At 45.5% G+C, this 16,276-nt stretch overlaps 1 protein-coding gene across 1 annotated transcript; it reads left to right on the plus strand.

Moving 5' to 3' along the window:
* The first annotated feature begins 6,421 nt into the window (after positions 1-6,421).
* Positions 6,422-9,901, plus strand: USP27X (ubiquitin specific peptidase 27 X-linked). The gene has a single exon (XM_043569895.1). The coding sequence runs from the start codon at positions 7,699-7,701 to the stop codon at positions 9,013-9,015; it is 1,317 nt and encodes a 438-aa protein (XP_043425830.1). The 5' UTR covers positions 6,422-7,698; the 3' UTR covers positions 9,016-9,901.
* The last annotated feature ends 6,375 nt before the right edge of the window (positions 9,902-16,276 follow it).

The following is a 16,276-nucleotide window of genomic DNA, read 5'->3' on the forward strand; positions in this document are numbered from 1 at the left end:
CTCGAACTCCCGGACTGTGAGATGGTGACCTGGCGGAAGTCGGACGCTTAACCGACTGCGCCACCCAGGCGCCCCATTTTTTTTTTAATTTTTAAAATGTTTATTTATTTTTGAGAGAGAGAGAGAGAGAGACTGTGGGGGAGAGAGGGGCGGAGAGAGAGGGAGACACAGAATCTGAAGCCGGCTCCAGGCTCTGAGCTGTCAGCACAGAGCCTGATGCAGGGCTGGAACTCACCTAGCATGAGATCTTGCCCTGAGGCAAAGTCGGGTAGGATGCTCAACCGACTGAGCCACCCAGGCATCCCAACTACATAATTATCTTAAGCACCATAAGGTTAAAAAATGAAATAAAACACAACAGTCAAATGGTAAATGGGAAAAATATACTAGAGTATGACAGATGAAGGGCTAATAGCTTAGTGGTTAAGAATCCAAACTCTAGGTTCCGACTGCTGGGTTTGAATCCCAGGTCCATCATTTACTATCTGTGTGACGTTGAGCATCAATCACTCAATCTCTCTGTGCCTCTATTTCCTCACCTGTAAAACAGTGATGATAACACCTACTTCCTAAAATTGTTGTAAGGGTTAAATCTCTTTAAGAAAGCAACTCTTGGCATACTTTAGGTGTCATACAACTGTTATTTATTATTGCTAGTAAGCAGCCAAAAATACCAGCAAAGAATGTGAACAGATACCTCACATGAACAGTGATACAAAATGGCCAATAAATATTTGAAAATATGGTCAACTTCACTCATAACTAAAAGCATGCGTTCGTTTATTTCACAAATATTTAAATATTTATCAAGTGCCAAAGATTCTTTGGGAATAGTGAACATCTTTCTCTTAGGGAGTTTACATTATAGTTATTTTTATATGTGTGTGTAATATTTAATATATCATGTGGTGATAGTATTTTGAAGACAAAGCAGAGATGAGGTGTTATTTTATATAGAGATCAAGGAAGGACTCTGAGATAAGGTGGCATTTAAGGAGTAATCTTAAGTAATCGAGAAAGCCATAGGGATTTCTAGGGGAAGAGCTTTCTAAGCAGAGGAAACAACAAAGGCAGAGGCTTAGAAGCAGGAGCCAGCTTAGCTTATTCAAGGAACAGCAGTAAATCCAGTTTGTTTGGGGCAAGGCTGAATTGATAGGAAGTGAGGTCTAAGAGACTGTGGTCAGATTCTCTAGGGCTTTAAAGGCTAGGATAAGGACTTGGGACATACTAGGAGTAAAATAGAAAGCTTGCCATCATTTAGAATTGTAATCACCTGTACATGACTGGGATCCAAATAACAAAAGCTCAAATAGGATGATGTTTCAAGTGTGATATTGATTCTAAAACATAATCAACTGTAAGACATGCCATTGTCTTTTAAATTTAATTTTTTAAATCTTTATTTATTTTTGAGATAGAGAGACAGAGCATGAGCAGGGGAGGGACAGAGGGAGAGGGAGACACAGAATTTGAAGCAGGCTTCAGGCTCTGAGCTGTCAGCACAGAGCCTGACATGGGGCTTGAAATCATGAGTTGTGAGATCATGACCTGAACCGAAGTTGGACACTTAACCGACTGAGCCACCCAGGCACCCCAAGACATGCCATTATTATACGTGCCATCGAGAAAGAAAACAAAATGCTGCCAAGCAGAATCATAAACTGTCACTCAAAGATTTCAGAGATGTTGAAATATGAATGAAGAGATATACCTCTTAGAGTTGGTAAAAAATGGCATTTTTTTTCTCACGTAAGAATAGGTCCAGAGGTAATCATTTTCTTGGTTGCAAGATGGCTACTCAGCTATAGTCATTATACCCTCATTTCCAGGAGGAAGAAGGGGAAACTAGGAGGGAGGAAATGCCTTTTATTCTTCTATATTAATTTTGTGAAAGTCTTCCCCTAAAAACTCATTGGAATTTTTATTGGCATTGCTTTGGATATGTAGATCAACTTGGAGAAAACCGTCTGATGCCCAATGTACAGTGCTAATCTGTAGATCAATATGTATTTACAGTCCCATTTATATTTCATAAAAAGGATAAATGTATACAGCATGCTTGCATTTCCCTAGAAAATTTCTGAAATGAGAAACTGTTAACAGGTGGTCATTTCAGGGGAATAGATTGGGTGTGATTGGCAGGGAAGAGAGGGACTTTAAATTTTCATGTTATGCCTTCTTGTAAACCTTTTTTTAAAAAACCACAGATATTGTACACATTACTTTTATAATAATAAATAGAAACCAGGAACCTTAAAAGTAGAGTGTGCATTAACCTGGGGACACAGGTAGACTTTCCCCGGGGTAAATAAGCACTTAGAGTTTTAAGGGGATAAACTTCTTTATCCTCAAATTTCCTATTTCATATTTCCTAAAATTGATCTGCCAGAGAACACATGTGGTGGCAGAATCAAGCTGATTCTTTCCATCTCCCCTTTCAAAATGGTGCTTTGTGCACTTTACAAAACAAAGCATTCCTTTTATGCATCCAGAATCTTACCTGGGTGCACTGCCCCACAGTAGAAAATCCTCAGGGCACCAGAGAGACACTTCCAAACATTGTTGTCAATGGTGAAGAAAAAAAAAATTGCTCTAACAAATGAATGGGGATCAAATCCTTTTGCAGTTCAGATGGCTTCCAATGAAATGAAGGAAAACCCAATGGAGCTGTCAGCTGATAAATCAGGGAAAATAATTTTGAAGATAAATCATTGTATAATCCCCTCCCCCATAGATCTCTAAAGGAACTCAGAGACTTGAGTGACATTGCTAAAACAAACGTCCATTTCCATTTACTTACTTATATAACCAAGGTTTCTGTGTGCTAACATTTAGCCAAACAAAAAGTAGAAAGAGAATTGATGCTGAATCCTGTTTCATTCTAGCAATAAGCAATATTTACCCATGGAGACACCCACTAACTTTTTTTCAAAAAAGGGCTTTTCTATCTCTAATACATTTTAATTTTTATGTTTAATAATTACCTATCAAAATTTGTAATATATTTATAATTTTTGATCTATCGTATTCTAATATTAATTGTCCTAATTCAAGCAGGAGTAAAATTTTTAAAAGATTTTATTTTTTAGTAATCTCTACACCCAACATGGGGTTTAAAGTCACAATCCTGAGATGAAGAATCGCATGCTCCACTGACTAGGCCAGGCAGATGCCCCAAGCAGGAGTAAATTTTTAAACAACCTTTAGAGCTTTAGGCTCACAGGAACATTTAAAAAGCGTTTAAATAGCAAAATATATACATACAAATTAAATAGCAAAATATTTTTCCCTGCAGGGAAATATAATAGGATTGTCAATAAAATAATTTCCAGTGCAAAAAATGTATTATTGGGGTAAAATTCTGTTAGAAGACTAAAATGGAATCGAGAACTTAGGGAGAAAAGGAAAAATTTACAACTTCCTACCATCAAGAACTCATTTATGAATTTTTAAAACAGATGATGGTGGCTCTCAAATCATTAAGGTATTTGGGTTTGACTAGTTTCAGGTAAAATGGTGACATAACAGTTTTGTTTGTGAATGTTAACATTTGTCAGAAATCACATTATTTGCAGCTGATTTTTTGATGCAAAATTTTAGATGGCAACTTAAAAATGTGTGAAGGAGCAAAAGGTTAAAAAATATTTTTTAAATGTTTATTATTTATTTTGAGAGAGAGAGTGGAAGCGAGCACAAGCGGGAAGCAGGGGGAGGAGCAGAGAGAGAGGAAGAGAAAGAATTCCGTGCTGACAGCACTGAGCCACCCTTGGGGCTAGAACTCACGAATCCTGAGATCATGATCTGAGCCGAAATCAAGAGTTGGACACTTAACCAACTGAGCCACCCAGGCACCCCCAAAAATATTTTTAAGAAAAAAATAGGACATAGCTCCACACTTGAAGGCCCCAAGGTGTCCCTTCTGATCATAGTTCTCATCGGTCCTCAAGAAAGAATCCCTCTCCTGACTCTTCTCATAATCATTTCCCTGCTTTTCCTTACATTTTGACTATTTGTTTCTGCATTCTAAAGCAATATGGTTTAGCAAACAAACAGAAAAACCAGAGACAGACTCGTAAGTACAGAGAACAAACTGATGGTTGCCAGAGAGGAGGGGGGTGGGGGGATGGGTGAAATAGGTGAAGGGGATTAAGAGGCACAAATCGCCAGTTATAAAATAAGTAAGTCACAGGGGATGAAAAGTACACGATAGAGAACGTAGTCAATAACATTGTAATAACTTTGTATGGTGACAGATGGTAACTGTATTTATCACTGAGAACACTACGTAATGCATAGAATTGTATCATTATGCTGTACCCCTGAAACTAACATAACATTGTATGCCAGCTATACTGCAAGTAAAAAAAGATGAAAAAATATTTGAGTGTATTTTGATATAAACCGATAGTTTTATGTATGTTTATACAAAATAAATATCCCAGGAAGTGTCATATACTCTTTTGCCACCTTGTGGTCAGAACTGTGTTCAACCCCAGGCGCCCCGGCTGCATGAGGAGGGGTCTCACCTTGTCAGTCCCTTCTGCTAGCCTTCAGTCAGGTCGCTGTGAGATAGACACGGTGACACTTGCGCAGGACTGAACTGAGACACAGGCAAGCAAGCGCGAAGCATGAAAAGGATTAGGCTGTCACCCCCACCCCCACCCCTGAACGTGATTCACGTCAAAAGCAACATGCAATCAGGAAAGAAATGTAAGGAAGTACAATAAAATTCTGACTTTTCTCATGGGGGCTACTTAAAAAAATAGCAAATGTCAAACTGTTTCCGATATTTTTTTTCTTGATTCTTTTGTTTTTGGTGCCTATTCTCTGCTGGTGACCTAGACACTTCCTTAGTCTGCCCTGATTGGGGAACCCAGCCCTGATTGTGGCCCTGGGCAAGTTTGTTTGGTTTAGTGCTGCCCATAGCCCCTAGTACAACACCTGGCTCTGGGTTGGAGCTTTTGAAAACACATTTGCTGAGTGGATGATTGGAAAGCCCCCCCTCCACCCCGTTCCAGAACCTCCTGGACACGTGGGCTTCTGCTGGAGGTTGGATAATAAAGTAGTCAGGTTGCTTTGGTTAGTCTTCAGGGGTAGACAGTCTTAGGTACATAGAGATCTTTAGGTCTCTTTGATATCTGTCACTCTGGGGAGGTGGGATGGAGTACCTCCCCCTCCTCCCTCCAGTTCATGACCTCAGGCATTTTTAGCAGCAGCATTAGGAGCAGGAGCAGGATTTCTTCAGTGGGTATGCTAGTTGCAGTTCCTCTGGTTGCAGGTCACAAAGGGCAGGCATTTATTGGAAAGATGCTGGGGTGCTTCAAGGAATTGAAGCAAGAGTTGGCTTTGAAAGGCAGGGCACCATGGCAGCTCTGGGGGACCTTAGCTGTATGGGAGCCAAGCATCTCATTCTCCTTAAGGGTGCATAATTCTTGACAACCAACTCTCGCTGCTAACTCCAGGAGGCTTAGGCACCACCTCCTCCCAGCAGGAAGGGGCCGGCTGAGAGGTGATGTCCAGTGCCAACCAAGGAGAAGTCTGCTAGGGTATACTCAAGCAGCACAGCCCCGTAGCCAGACTGTGTATACGGGGTCAAGGCCAGCCATTACGGGACTCAGGGAACTGACTCTTCCTAGAACACTGGCTATCTACCTCTTCTGAGCCCCCTCCTGACTCCCTGGGACCAGCACCTGTGGCCACTTTCCACTGCCAGCAGCTCAGTGCTCTCAGACCCAGGCCCGCCCCCTCCCCCTGCTGGCTGCTACAACTACCGAAGCTGCTCCCCACCCCCTACTCCCACCTGCTGCCTATCAGGGGCTCTCTGCCAGACTTGGGGGTCTTGGGGTGGTGTCTTCCCCTTTCTCAGCGGTAGGGGAGGTGCCAGCAGTAGGCATGGCCTGTCCCTTCTGGTGCCCCCGGGCGGCTCAGCGTCTGCTGGGGCAGAGGGCATACTGCCAAACCCTCATCCCACCCGCGGCCTTTGGAGCCAGAGAAGGTGAGGAACAGGCATAGATTCTGCAGAGCACCAATAAGATGGGCAAAAGGGATGTGCCTCTCCGGGCCCAGCAACCTTGGGAGCTCTGCCTCTCCGGATGTGGGGTCCAAGCCCGCCCCCAGAATGGACCTGGTCCTTATCTGTGAGGACAGGACCTGGGGTGGGAGGGAGCCTGGGACAGGGCTGGGGGCAGGCTCAGCTGTAGGGATGATGGCCTATCGTGGTTTCCGACTGCTCCTGAGGACCTGGTCTCTGAGGGGACATTTCACAGCCCCAAAGACCTTTCTGGACTTTATTCCTCCGTCCCCAGCCCCGCAGGGCTGGGGGAAGCTGCATGGACGAAGGGAAGGACGGGGAAAGGGGAGGAGACGATGAAGGGGGTCAGAGCTGCGATTGGAGCTGAGAACTGGAAGCGCCTTAAAGAGACTGCGCGGTCCCCGCCCCCCTTCCCGCCAGCCTCAATGAATTAGAGCTGTGTTTCCCAAACTTGCCTGATCATAAGAATCCTCCCGGGCCCTAGTTAAAGATACAGGTTCCGGAGCACCTCCCTTCGCGATTCTGATTCAGTACATCTGCGGGTGGAGCCGAGGAATCTGTAATTTTAACACGCTCCCCACGTGATTCTCGTGAACAAGCAAGTTTGGGAAATACTGAATTAAAGGAAACGGGGCCTGGCTGCCGAAGCGGCCTCCGCTAGGGGGCTACGGCGGGAGGATTCCCGGGGGGCGTCGCCTGCTTCCGCCGCCGCCTCCTTCAGTGAAAGTCCCTTTTGGGTCCAGCTGTCACAGCCACCGCGCTCCCTCAGGCCGGGCGGGGGACACCCCAGGTCTGCGTGGCCCCCGTGCCGCCACGCCCAGTGGCCGCCCGAGCCCTGCGAGCAGGGGGAGGAGCCGCCGCCAGTGGAGGCGGAGGAGGTAGAGGAGGCGGAGACGGCGGAGACGGCGGAGAAGGCGGAGAAGGCGGAGAGGAAGGTGGAGGCGGAGGCGAAGGTGGAGGGGAAGGTGGAGGCGGCGGGGAAGGTGGAGGCGGCGGGGAAGGTGGACACCGCCGGGAACGTGGAGACAGCGGAGGGTCTGGGCCGCCAGGCTGAGCTCAAGCTGGAGCCCGAACCCGAGCCCGTACCGGAGGCGGAGCAGGAGCCGAAGGGGGAGCCGAAGCAGGAGCTGGAGGATGAGAACCCAGCGCGGAGCGGCGGTGGCGGCAGCAGCGACGAGGTTCCTCCCCCCACCCTTCCCTCCGAACCCCCGCGGCCCCCCGATCCCTCTCCGCGGCGCAGTCGTGCCCCCCGCCGCCGACCCCGGCCGCGGCCACAGACCCGGCTCCGTACCCCGCCGCAGCCTAGGCCACGGCCCCCGCCCCGGCCCCGGCCCCGGCGCGGCCCTGGGGGCGGATGCCTGGATGTGGATTTCTCTGTGGGTCCACCAGGCTGTTCCCACGTGAACAGCTTTAAGGTGGGAGAGAACTGGAGGCAGGAACTGCGGGTGATCTACCAGTGCTTCGTGTGGTGTGGAACCCCAGAGACCAGGAAAAGCAAGGCAAAGTCGTGCATCTGCCATGTGTGTGGCACCCATTTGAACAGACTTCACTCTTGCCTTTCTTGTGTCTTCTTTGGCTGCTTCACAGAGAAACACATTCATGAGCACGCCGAGACAAAACAACACAACTTAGCCGTAGACCTTTATTATGGAGGTATATACTGCTTTATGTGTAAGGATTATGTATATGACAGAGACATTGAGCAAATTGCCAAAGAAGAGCAAGGAGAAGCTTTGAAATTACAGGCCTCCACCTCAACCGAGGTTTCTCACCAGCAGTGTTCAATGCCAGGACTCGGAGAGAAATATCCAACCTGGGAGACAACCAAACCCGAGTTAGAACTGCTGGGACACAACCCAAGGAGAAGAAGAATCACCTCCAGCTTTACCATCGGTTTAAGAGGACTAATCAATCTTGGCAACACGTGCTTTATGAACTGCATCGTCCAGGCCCTTACCCATACTCCGATCCTGAGAGATTTCTTCCTGTCCGACAGGCACAGATGTGAAATGCCAAGTCCTGAGTTGTGTCTGGTCTGTGAGATGTCTTCGCTTTTTCGGGAGTTGTATTCTGGAAACCCATCTCCTCACGTTCCTTATAAATTACTGCACCTGGTATGGATACACGCTCGTCACTTAGCAGGATACAGGCAACAGGATGCCCACGAGTTCCTCATTGCCGCGTTAGATGTCCTGCACAGGCACTGCAAAGGTGATGATGCCGGGAAGGCTGCCAACAATCCCAACCACTGTAACTGCATCATAGACCAAATCTTCACAGGTGGCCTGCAGTCTGATGTCACCTGTCAAGCCTGCCATGGCGTCTCCACCACCATAGACCCATGCTGGGACATCAGTTTGGACTTGCCTGGCTCTTGCACCTCCTTCTGGCCCATGAGCCCAGGGAGGGAGAGCAGTGTGAATGGGGAAAGCCACATACCAGGAATCACCACCCTCACGGACTGCTTGCGAAGGTTTACAAGGCCAGAGCACTTAGGTAGCAGTGCCAAAATCAAATGCGGTAGTTGCCAAAGCTACCAGGAATCTACCAAACAGCTCACGATGAATAAATTACCTGTTGTTGCCTGTTTTCATTTCAAACGGTTTGAACACTCGGCCAAACAGAGGCGCAAGATCACTACATACATATCCTTTCCTCTGGAGCTGGATATGACACCATTTATGGCCTCGAGTAAAGAGAGCAGGGTGAATGGACAGTTGCAGCTGCCAACCAATAGTGGAAACGATGAGAATAAGTATTCCTTGTTTGCTGTGGTTAATCACCAAGGAACCTTGGAGAGTGGCCACTACACCAGCTTCATCCGGCACCACAAGGACCAGTGGTTCAAGTGTGATGATGCCGTCATCACCAAGGCCAGTATTAAGGACGTTCTGGACAGTGAAGGGTATTTACTGTTCTATCACAAACAGGTCCTGGAACATGAGTCAGAAAAAGTGAAAGAAATGAATACACAAGCCTACTGAAGTGACACAGACCTACCTGTAATGGAAGATGACAACACCTATACTACAACTGGCTTCGAGATTTAAAGGACCTACTTGCATGGCCCATGGGCCTGACAGAGTAAGAATTGAACAGTACCCAGTGTCTAAAAGGTCCTGGTTGGAAGAGAAGTAGACGGGGTGGGAGAAGAGGCTCTAGTCTAAACAGTCACTTAAAGGAGAATTCAATGGCAGGAATGCTCTAGGTGGGGAAGGCAGGAGCAGGGAAATCCTGACACTGGTACATATCCTATATTCCTCCAAAAGATTGTGTGGGAAAGTGTGGGGTGGGAGGGGGGTGGTGTGTGGGGGGGTGTGTGCCCTTGTAACCGTAAAACATCTTTCTCCATGGGTGTTTCAGCTTCAACTGACCAATCACATAACAGTTATATGTTTGGAGGGGGGGAGAAAAGTCTATACAAATGTAGCCCATTACCTATATGGGTCTGAAAGCAGAAAAGTGGAGGAGGCAAGGATATCTCATTGACAAACACCTTTGCCAGTTTCTTTGTATTCGTGATTTTTTGTGCTATTAAATGCAGTATTAAAAAAAAGAAAAGCCCATGAGGCTAGTGAAAGGTGAAGAAGGAAGGGGGCTTGTATAAGGGGAGCAATTGCTCCAAGTGTAGAGAAGACAAAAAAAAAAATACTGTAAGATAAGCAACCAACACAGACAGGCCTCAGCTAAGAGTATAGTGTGTGAGTGTTTAAAAAAAAGCTGTATGATATACTTGAGCAAATCAATGAACCTCTTTGCGATTGTTTTCTCATCTGTACAATGCAGATAATTCCTACCTTAAAGGGTTATTGTTAAAGATTAAACGATATAAAATGTGTCTAAGTATCAAGTAAAAGGCTTGGAACTTTGTAGGGGCTCAGTAAACGTTTGTTGGATCTGAAACTTCTTCGGACCAGGACCAGAATGCATCAGAGGTGAGGGTTGGTCCAACCTGAGACCCATGGACAGAATGGACACACCTCGTTTCACATGCAGTCACTCACGCACATACACACACATGCACACACACTTAACGACTCCCTCCCCAACACTGTCTACTTGGAGCCCCAAGGCAATGGATTCCACCTTTGTCCCTATGTAAGGGCATCACAGCCAGTGCCACACCGGGGCGTGGGGGGAGAACTACAACTGTCTCCCAAAGACCTTCTGTCCATTTGGAAGACCATCCTGTTGTTTCCATGACTAAGCACCCTGATGAGGGGACTCTCAGGACCAGTAGGCTGCCAGGCCTCTGAATGAGGGTGTTTGCTAGTCTTTGCCTTCCACAATCATGTGTGGGCTGTCACATTCACCTGCAGGCCTGGATCAGTTGAAAGACTATTTTCCAAAGCTCACTGGTCCACCAGCCCAAGGAGATCGATGGAGTGGCACATTGGCCTCTTCCCTGATTCTCCCAGAGGGCAGAACAGCCTGCAGAGGGCTAAGCCAGAACAGATGGGATGTGCCCAGGAGGGGGTAAGCATTGATGGTTCCTTCTTTTCTCCCCGGCATCAGGTACAAAAGTATCTATAACCTAGAAAATCTTTGTGGGGAGGGGGGAGACTATCAGACCCATGGGGCTTGGATCCACTGGCTCTGGTAAAAGGCTGGCTCCCCCCACCCCCACCTACAGGGCTTCCCAAATCTACTTCATGTTCCACTCATTTGGAAAATATACGTTTATGAATGTGGTTGGGGATGCATCCCCAGCTAGCTCATAGATGTTGTTTAGGACAGGGGTTGTGTCTCCTCTTGGACCCTAGGCTGCACACGCAGCCCCTAGCACAGTTCCTGGTGCATAGTAAGTAGACAGTCAAAACACATACCGATGAATCAATGAACCAATGCACCTTCCTTTCATAAGCAAAATTTTGCCACCACCCGGGGCCCAAGATCCTCAAAATATATAAAAGTGTTACCTTTGGTATCTTGGAGGAAGGGGGAGATCCAGGGATGAGTGGCCTCAGGTGCCACTTGGCAAATCAGTGCAGGGTATCTGATTATTTTTTTGGGATGTGTCTGGTAGGGCTGCCTGGGAAGACAGCCATGTCCTCATTCCTCCTCTCTGCCATAGGTAGCGTTCAGTAAGGCATGTGCCACCAGATTCTGACTGCTTGCAGAAACTATCTTTGACATTTTTAAGCTTTTTTATTTGGAAATATTTTAAACGTAGAGGAAAGTTGCAAAAATAAAAATAGTATAAAGAACATCTGTATGCCAGATTCACCTATTGCTAACAGTTTTTACCCCATTTACTTTATTGTTTACGTGAATGCACACCCTCATAAGTGTGTGTGTGTGTGTGTGTGTGTGTGTGTGTGTGTGTATGTGTGTGTCTGGACCATATGATGGTAGATTACATGCATCATAGCCCTTCATGACTAATGTACTTCATGCATTGCCTAAAGATAGGCATGTTCTCTACATTGATGCAATACTAGTATCTAATCTACCATTAGCACTTCAAATTTATCGGCTGGCACAATGATGTCCTTTACAGCATTTCCTTGTCCATCATAGGATCTGGTCTAGGGTGAGGTATTGCTTTTAGTTGTCAGGTTTAACCTGGAACATTTCCACAAACTTACTTTGTCTTGTATGGCATTAGCATTTTTAATACAATGCTCCTCATTTTGGGTTTGTCTGATACAGAAACTGTCTTTTAAATACCCTGCACTCAGGAATAGTTCTAAGAGATATGAATGGCGCGAGACTGCTGAAGCTGACCTCCCTGTCTCCGCTGGTGGAAGGCACAGACCACCAGAGGGAGCAGCTATGCCTGGCACCTCCTGATTGAAGCACGCACCACCTCTGGGAAACACCATTGTCCCTCAGCAACAGGGGAGCCATTCAAGCCCAGCCCAATGCCCCTACCTGTCACCAACCCCCAAATTGAGCCATGGAGTGTAACAACAGCAGCCAGGGCCTGCTTTCAGATCACACCACCGTGGGACCCAGGGAATCATGTATTCAGCAGGTATGTGTTACCTTGAGCCCAGATGGAGATTCAGGCATGTCTGGCACATTGGGCAGGCACCTCCATGGTGGGGCCTTTAGGGGGATCAGAACAGAATGTCCTTGGCACCTTTATCAACATTCGCATGGGGGGCACAAGGAGGGGAGCAGGGAAGGGGTTAAGTACTTCTTAAACAGCTTCATGGGCAGAGTACGTGAAGATGGGGCCCCGAATAAGGAAAAACACAGGAGATGTCAAAAACAGTGGTTTGTGACTTACTGGGAACTTTCAGACACAACTGGGGTATTTTACATGATGCCTGGAATTCCCGTGTGAGCAGATGTGGGCAAGAGCTGATGAAATTTAAGCTAATTTTTAACTGAGACTCCCACAAGCTGTCATCAGCCAGCCAGGAAAACTCAGTTCCCATGTACATTTATGATCGGGGCCCAGAAGGGTATGGGCAAAAGATGAGTGCTCACAACTGGGGTCTTATCCACCCACAGAGCTCAGAATGAGGGACCATTCTGAGCTCTCTTTCACCCATCATACATGCCTTATATGTATGTAGGTTTTTTTGGCCTAACCCGGTTGAAAATTCAGAAGGCTACTACTTCCCATTTCCTGGAGTAGCCGAATGCTGAAACTTATTCTGGCCCACAGTTCACATACTTAACTGCCTCACTTCTTCCCCATCCACAGGGAATCCTGATCAGGGATGCCATCAACCAAGAGGTCTTTTCCAATCAAGAAACAGAATGGCCCCCACACAACTCATGTTGTCATAATGCAGTAGACCTGATGCCAGGAACCCGTGTTTGCACCAAATGTACACTCACACCCAGAAGTGAAGGCCTAGGTCCTCTGAGAGTATGAAGTTCAGCGCCCACAGCGTATGTCATTACACACTGTCCTTTCCCTGTAGTTGACCCAATACCATTTTTTTAAACTCATGTATCTAAGTATGTCAGATATATAGGAAAATGCACATATCATAAGGGTACAACTTGATGAATTTCTAGAAAATGAACAGAGCCCTGCAAACAACATCCAGATCAAGAAACAGAACATTATCCATAAGTCAGGCCCCACTTCTGCTTCCTTCCAGTCAATAACCCCAAAAAGCAAACCCTATCCTGACTTCTTTCACTGTAGATCAGTGTTGCCTTTTTTATGCCTTCTATAAAAGGAATGGTTCAGTATGTTTACTTTTGTGTTTGGCTTCTTTGGCTCAACATTTATGAGCTTCAGCTATGAAGTCTTTTTGTCACAAAAAATTATGAGGAATGTCATTATTTCTGTCTAATGAACCAAAAGTAAGAATCCATACTCTTTCTAGTGATTTCTGACATTGAGTCAATTCAAAGGGACATAGGCCATTGCAAAGTTAGACCTCGAGAGTGTCTAATCTCAGCTATAAGAAAATGGTGGATGGAAAATAACCTTCCAGAGAATCTTGGGATATTTAAGTACCACAGAAATGTTAATCTTGGGTCCTGTTCTAATAATCTTGGACCCCAGCCCTGTTCCAGTAGCTCCTGAATGGGATACTCTTTTCTAGTAAATCCTCAAACTTTAATGTGTAGCAGAGTCACCTTGAGGGTTTATTAATCCATAGATGCCTGGGTCCTGCCCCTAGAATTTCTGATTTCGGTAGATTTGGGATGGGGGCTTGAGAATTTGCATTTCTAACAAATTCCTGAGTGACGCTTTAGGTTCTGGGATCACACTTTGAGAACCAGTGTTCTATTCAGTTTGTTTTCGCACTGTGGTACTCGGAGCCCAAGGAGGCTATGAAGGTGCTCCAGGGAGCATCTTGGAGAGCATCTTGGGGAGCAAGGGGGTGGGTAAATTTTTCTTACCTTTTTTAATGTTTATTTATTTTTGAGAGAGAGACAGAGTGAGAGTGGAGGAGGGGCAGAGAGAGAGGGAGACACAGAATCTGAAGCAGGCTCCAGGCTCCAAGCTGTCAGCACAGAGCCCGATGGGGGGCTCAAACTCTCAAAATTACGAACTGCGAGATCATGACCTGAGCCCAAGTTGGACGCATAACTGACTGAGCCACCCAGGTACCCCAAGGGGTGGCTAAACTGGTGAAAATCAGGAACTCTTTTTTTAAATGTTTATTTATTTTGACAGGGGGAGGAGCAGAGAGAGAGCGAGCGAGCGAGAGAGAGAGAGAGAGAGAGAGAGAGAGAATGAGAGAGAAAATCCCAAGCAGGCTCTGTGCTGTCAGCACACAGCCTGATGCAGGGCTTGAACTCGTGAACCATGAGATCATGGCCTGAGCTGAAATCCAGAGTCAGATGCTTAACTGCCTGAGCCACCTGGGTATCCTAAATATGAAGAACTCTTAATCTCACTTTAACCAGAGCAGCTCTCTTCTTACTTATTTTATATTGTGGAATTCAAAATAATATTTTTTTAAATTCCAAGTAATACTTGAAGCAAAAGTTCTGCTACTAAAATTTTAAAAGTTGGAAATCACTGTGCTAAGGAATTGTAGCCCCTGGGGGAATGATGTATTTGAACTACATGGGTGGCCTATCTGGAAAATAATCCAACATGCTACAGAGACCTGGCCTCCTATATGCCCTTAATCTAGATGGTCCTGCAGGGAACTTAATTTCCTTGGAACTTAAAGAAGTACATATTTATGAGGATGAAAGTGATAAGGGAAAATGCTTAATTATAAATAAGGTGCATATACATAAAGTATGTTTTTTTTTTTCTGGCAATATAGCATGCTAAGATGACATGAATAGCACTCCCCAACTATACACACATATTAACACTAGATAATCTATAACACAAATTTTAATTTATAGGTGACCTTAAAAAATATAAAATCAGGGGCGCCTGGGTGGCTCAGTCAGTTAAGCGTCTGGATTTGGCTCAGGTCATGATCTCGCGGTTCGTGGGTTTGAGCCCTGCGTCGGGCTCTGTGCAGACAGCTTAGAGCCTGGAGCCTGCTTTGGATTCTGTGTCTCCCTTTCTCTCTGACCCTCCCCTGCTCACATTCTGTCTCTCTCTCTCTCTGAAAAGTAACTAGAACATAAAAAAAATTTTTTTTTACATATAAAATCACCAGAGTAACAGAAAAATTAAAGCCAGGTGAGTAATTGTAAACGGACACTGTAATAGCCCATTATGGTGCTGGTCCCAGGTATCAGACACTAGTGGCTAGGGGCTTAGACCTGGTAATATCATGCCCATGCAGGAACTCACAACACAGCCTCAAGTCCACAAGAGGCAGAGAAGCTGTGACTGAAACCTCTGGATAAAGCCTCTAGTAGCTTCTCTGTCTGTTAAAACTGGTTTGGAAAGTGAGTAGTGAAAAGTCTTATGCTCTCTCTGGAGCTACCATAAGAAATGAACACCCCAGGCTTATGTTATATATGGAGGTGGGGTCAAAATTTACCCTCTTGTGTGCTATGGAAACCACATGTGGAAAAATTAAAGTGAAAATGGGAGCAGAACCATTCAAATCTCTAGAACCCCAGCGAGAGCAAATGTACATTTTTATAATCCAGGGCACATGGAACGTCACAGAAAAAGACAATATCTGCTGAATATGGGTTCAGAAACGAACAATAGAAATATACTTGCAAAAGAAATGATACACCATGAAGGAGAGTCACCAGGTGGCACAAGGAATAGAATTAGTATCCCCAAGAAATACTGATGAGAACTACTAGTATTTTCTTGAGAGTGAAATAAGGACATTTTCAGAAAAAAACAAACCTAAGAAAGTGTAGCAATAATAGACTGTCACTAGAACAACTATTGAAAGATATACTTCAGGAAGAAGGTAATTGAAATCAGGAAGAAGGGGTGAACAGGAGGCAAGGAAGAGTGGACAAAAACTGACAAATGTGGGGAAATCTAGGTGTTAAGTATATAAAACAATAACATTGAATACTATGGAGGTATAAAAACAAGCTGGCACCAAACAATGGAGCACAAAAACATCTAAGACAGTGGGAGACTATTAATATTTAAAGCATTCTGAAGCTCTTGTGTTGTTTGGAAGAAGGGTAGGGATATTTGGACCTTGTTAAGTCAAGATAAATGTTTAAACATTTAAGAATATGGGCTTCTAGTTTCTGGCAATGGCAGGCTTGGTTATTTGATTCAACTTCTCTATTGAAGTAATGAAGTATGCTGGATAAAATCCTTCAAAACCACTTTTTTAAAAAAAAATATTTACTTTTGAGAGAGAGAGTGCACATGAGTGGGGAAAAGGGGCAGAGAGAGAGAGAGGGACAGAGAGAGCCCCAAGCTCCGCT

This window comes from Prionailurus bengalensis, chromosome X (assembly GCF_016509475.1).
Source record: "Prionailurus bengalensis isolate Pbe53 chromosome X, Fcat_Pben_1.1_paternal_pri, whole genome shotgun sequence".
In the NCBI taxonomy this organism is placed as follows: Eukaryota; Metazoa; Chordata; class Mammalia; order Carnivora; family Felidae; genus Prionailurus; species Prionailurus bengalensis.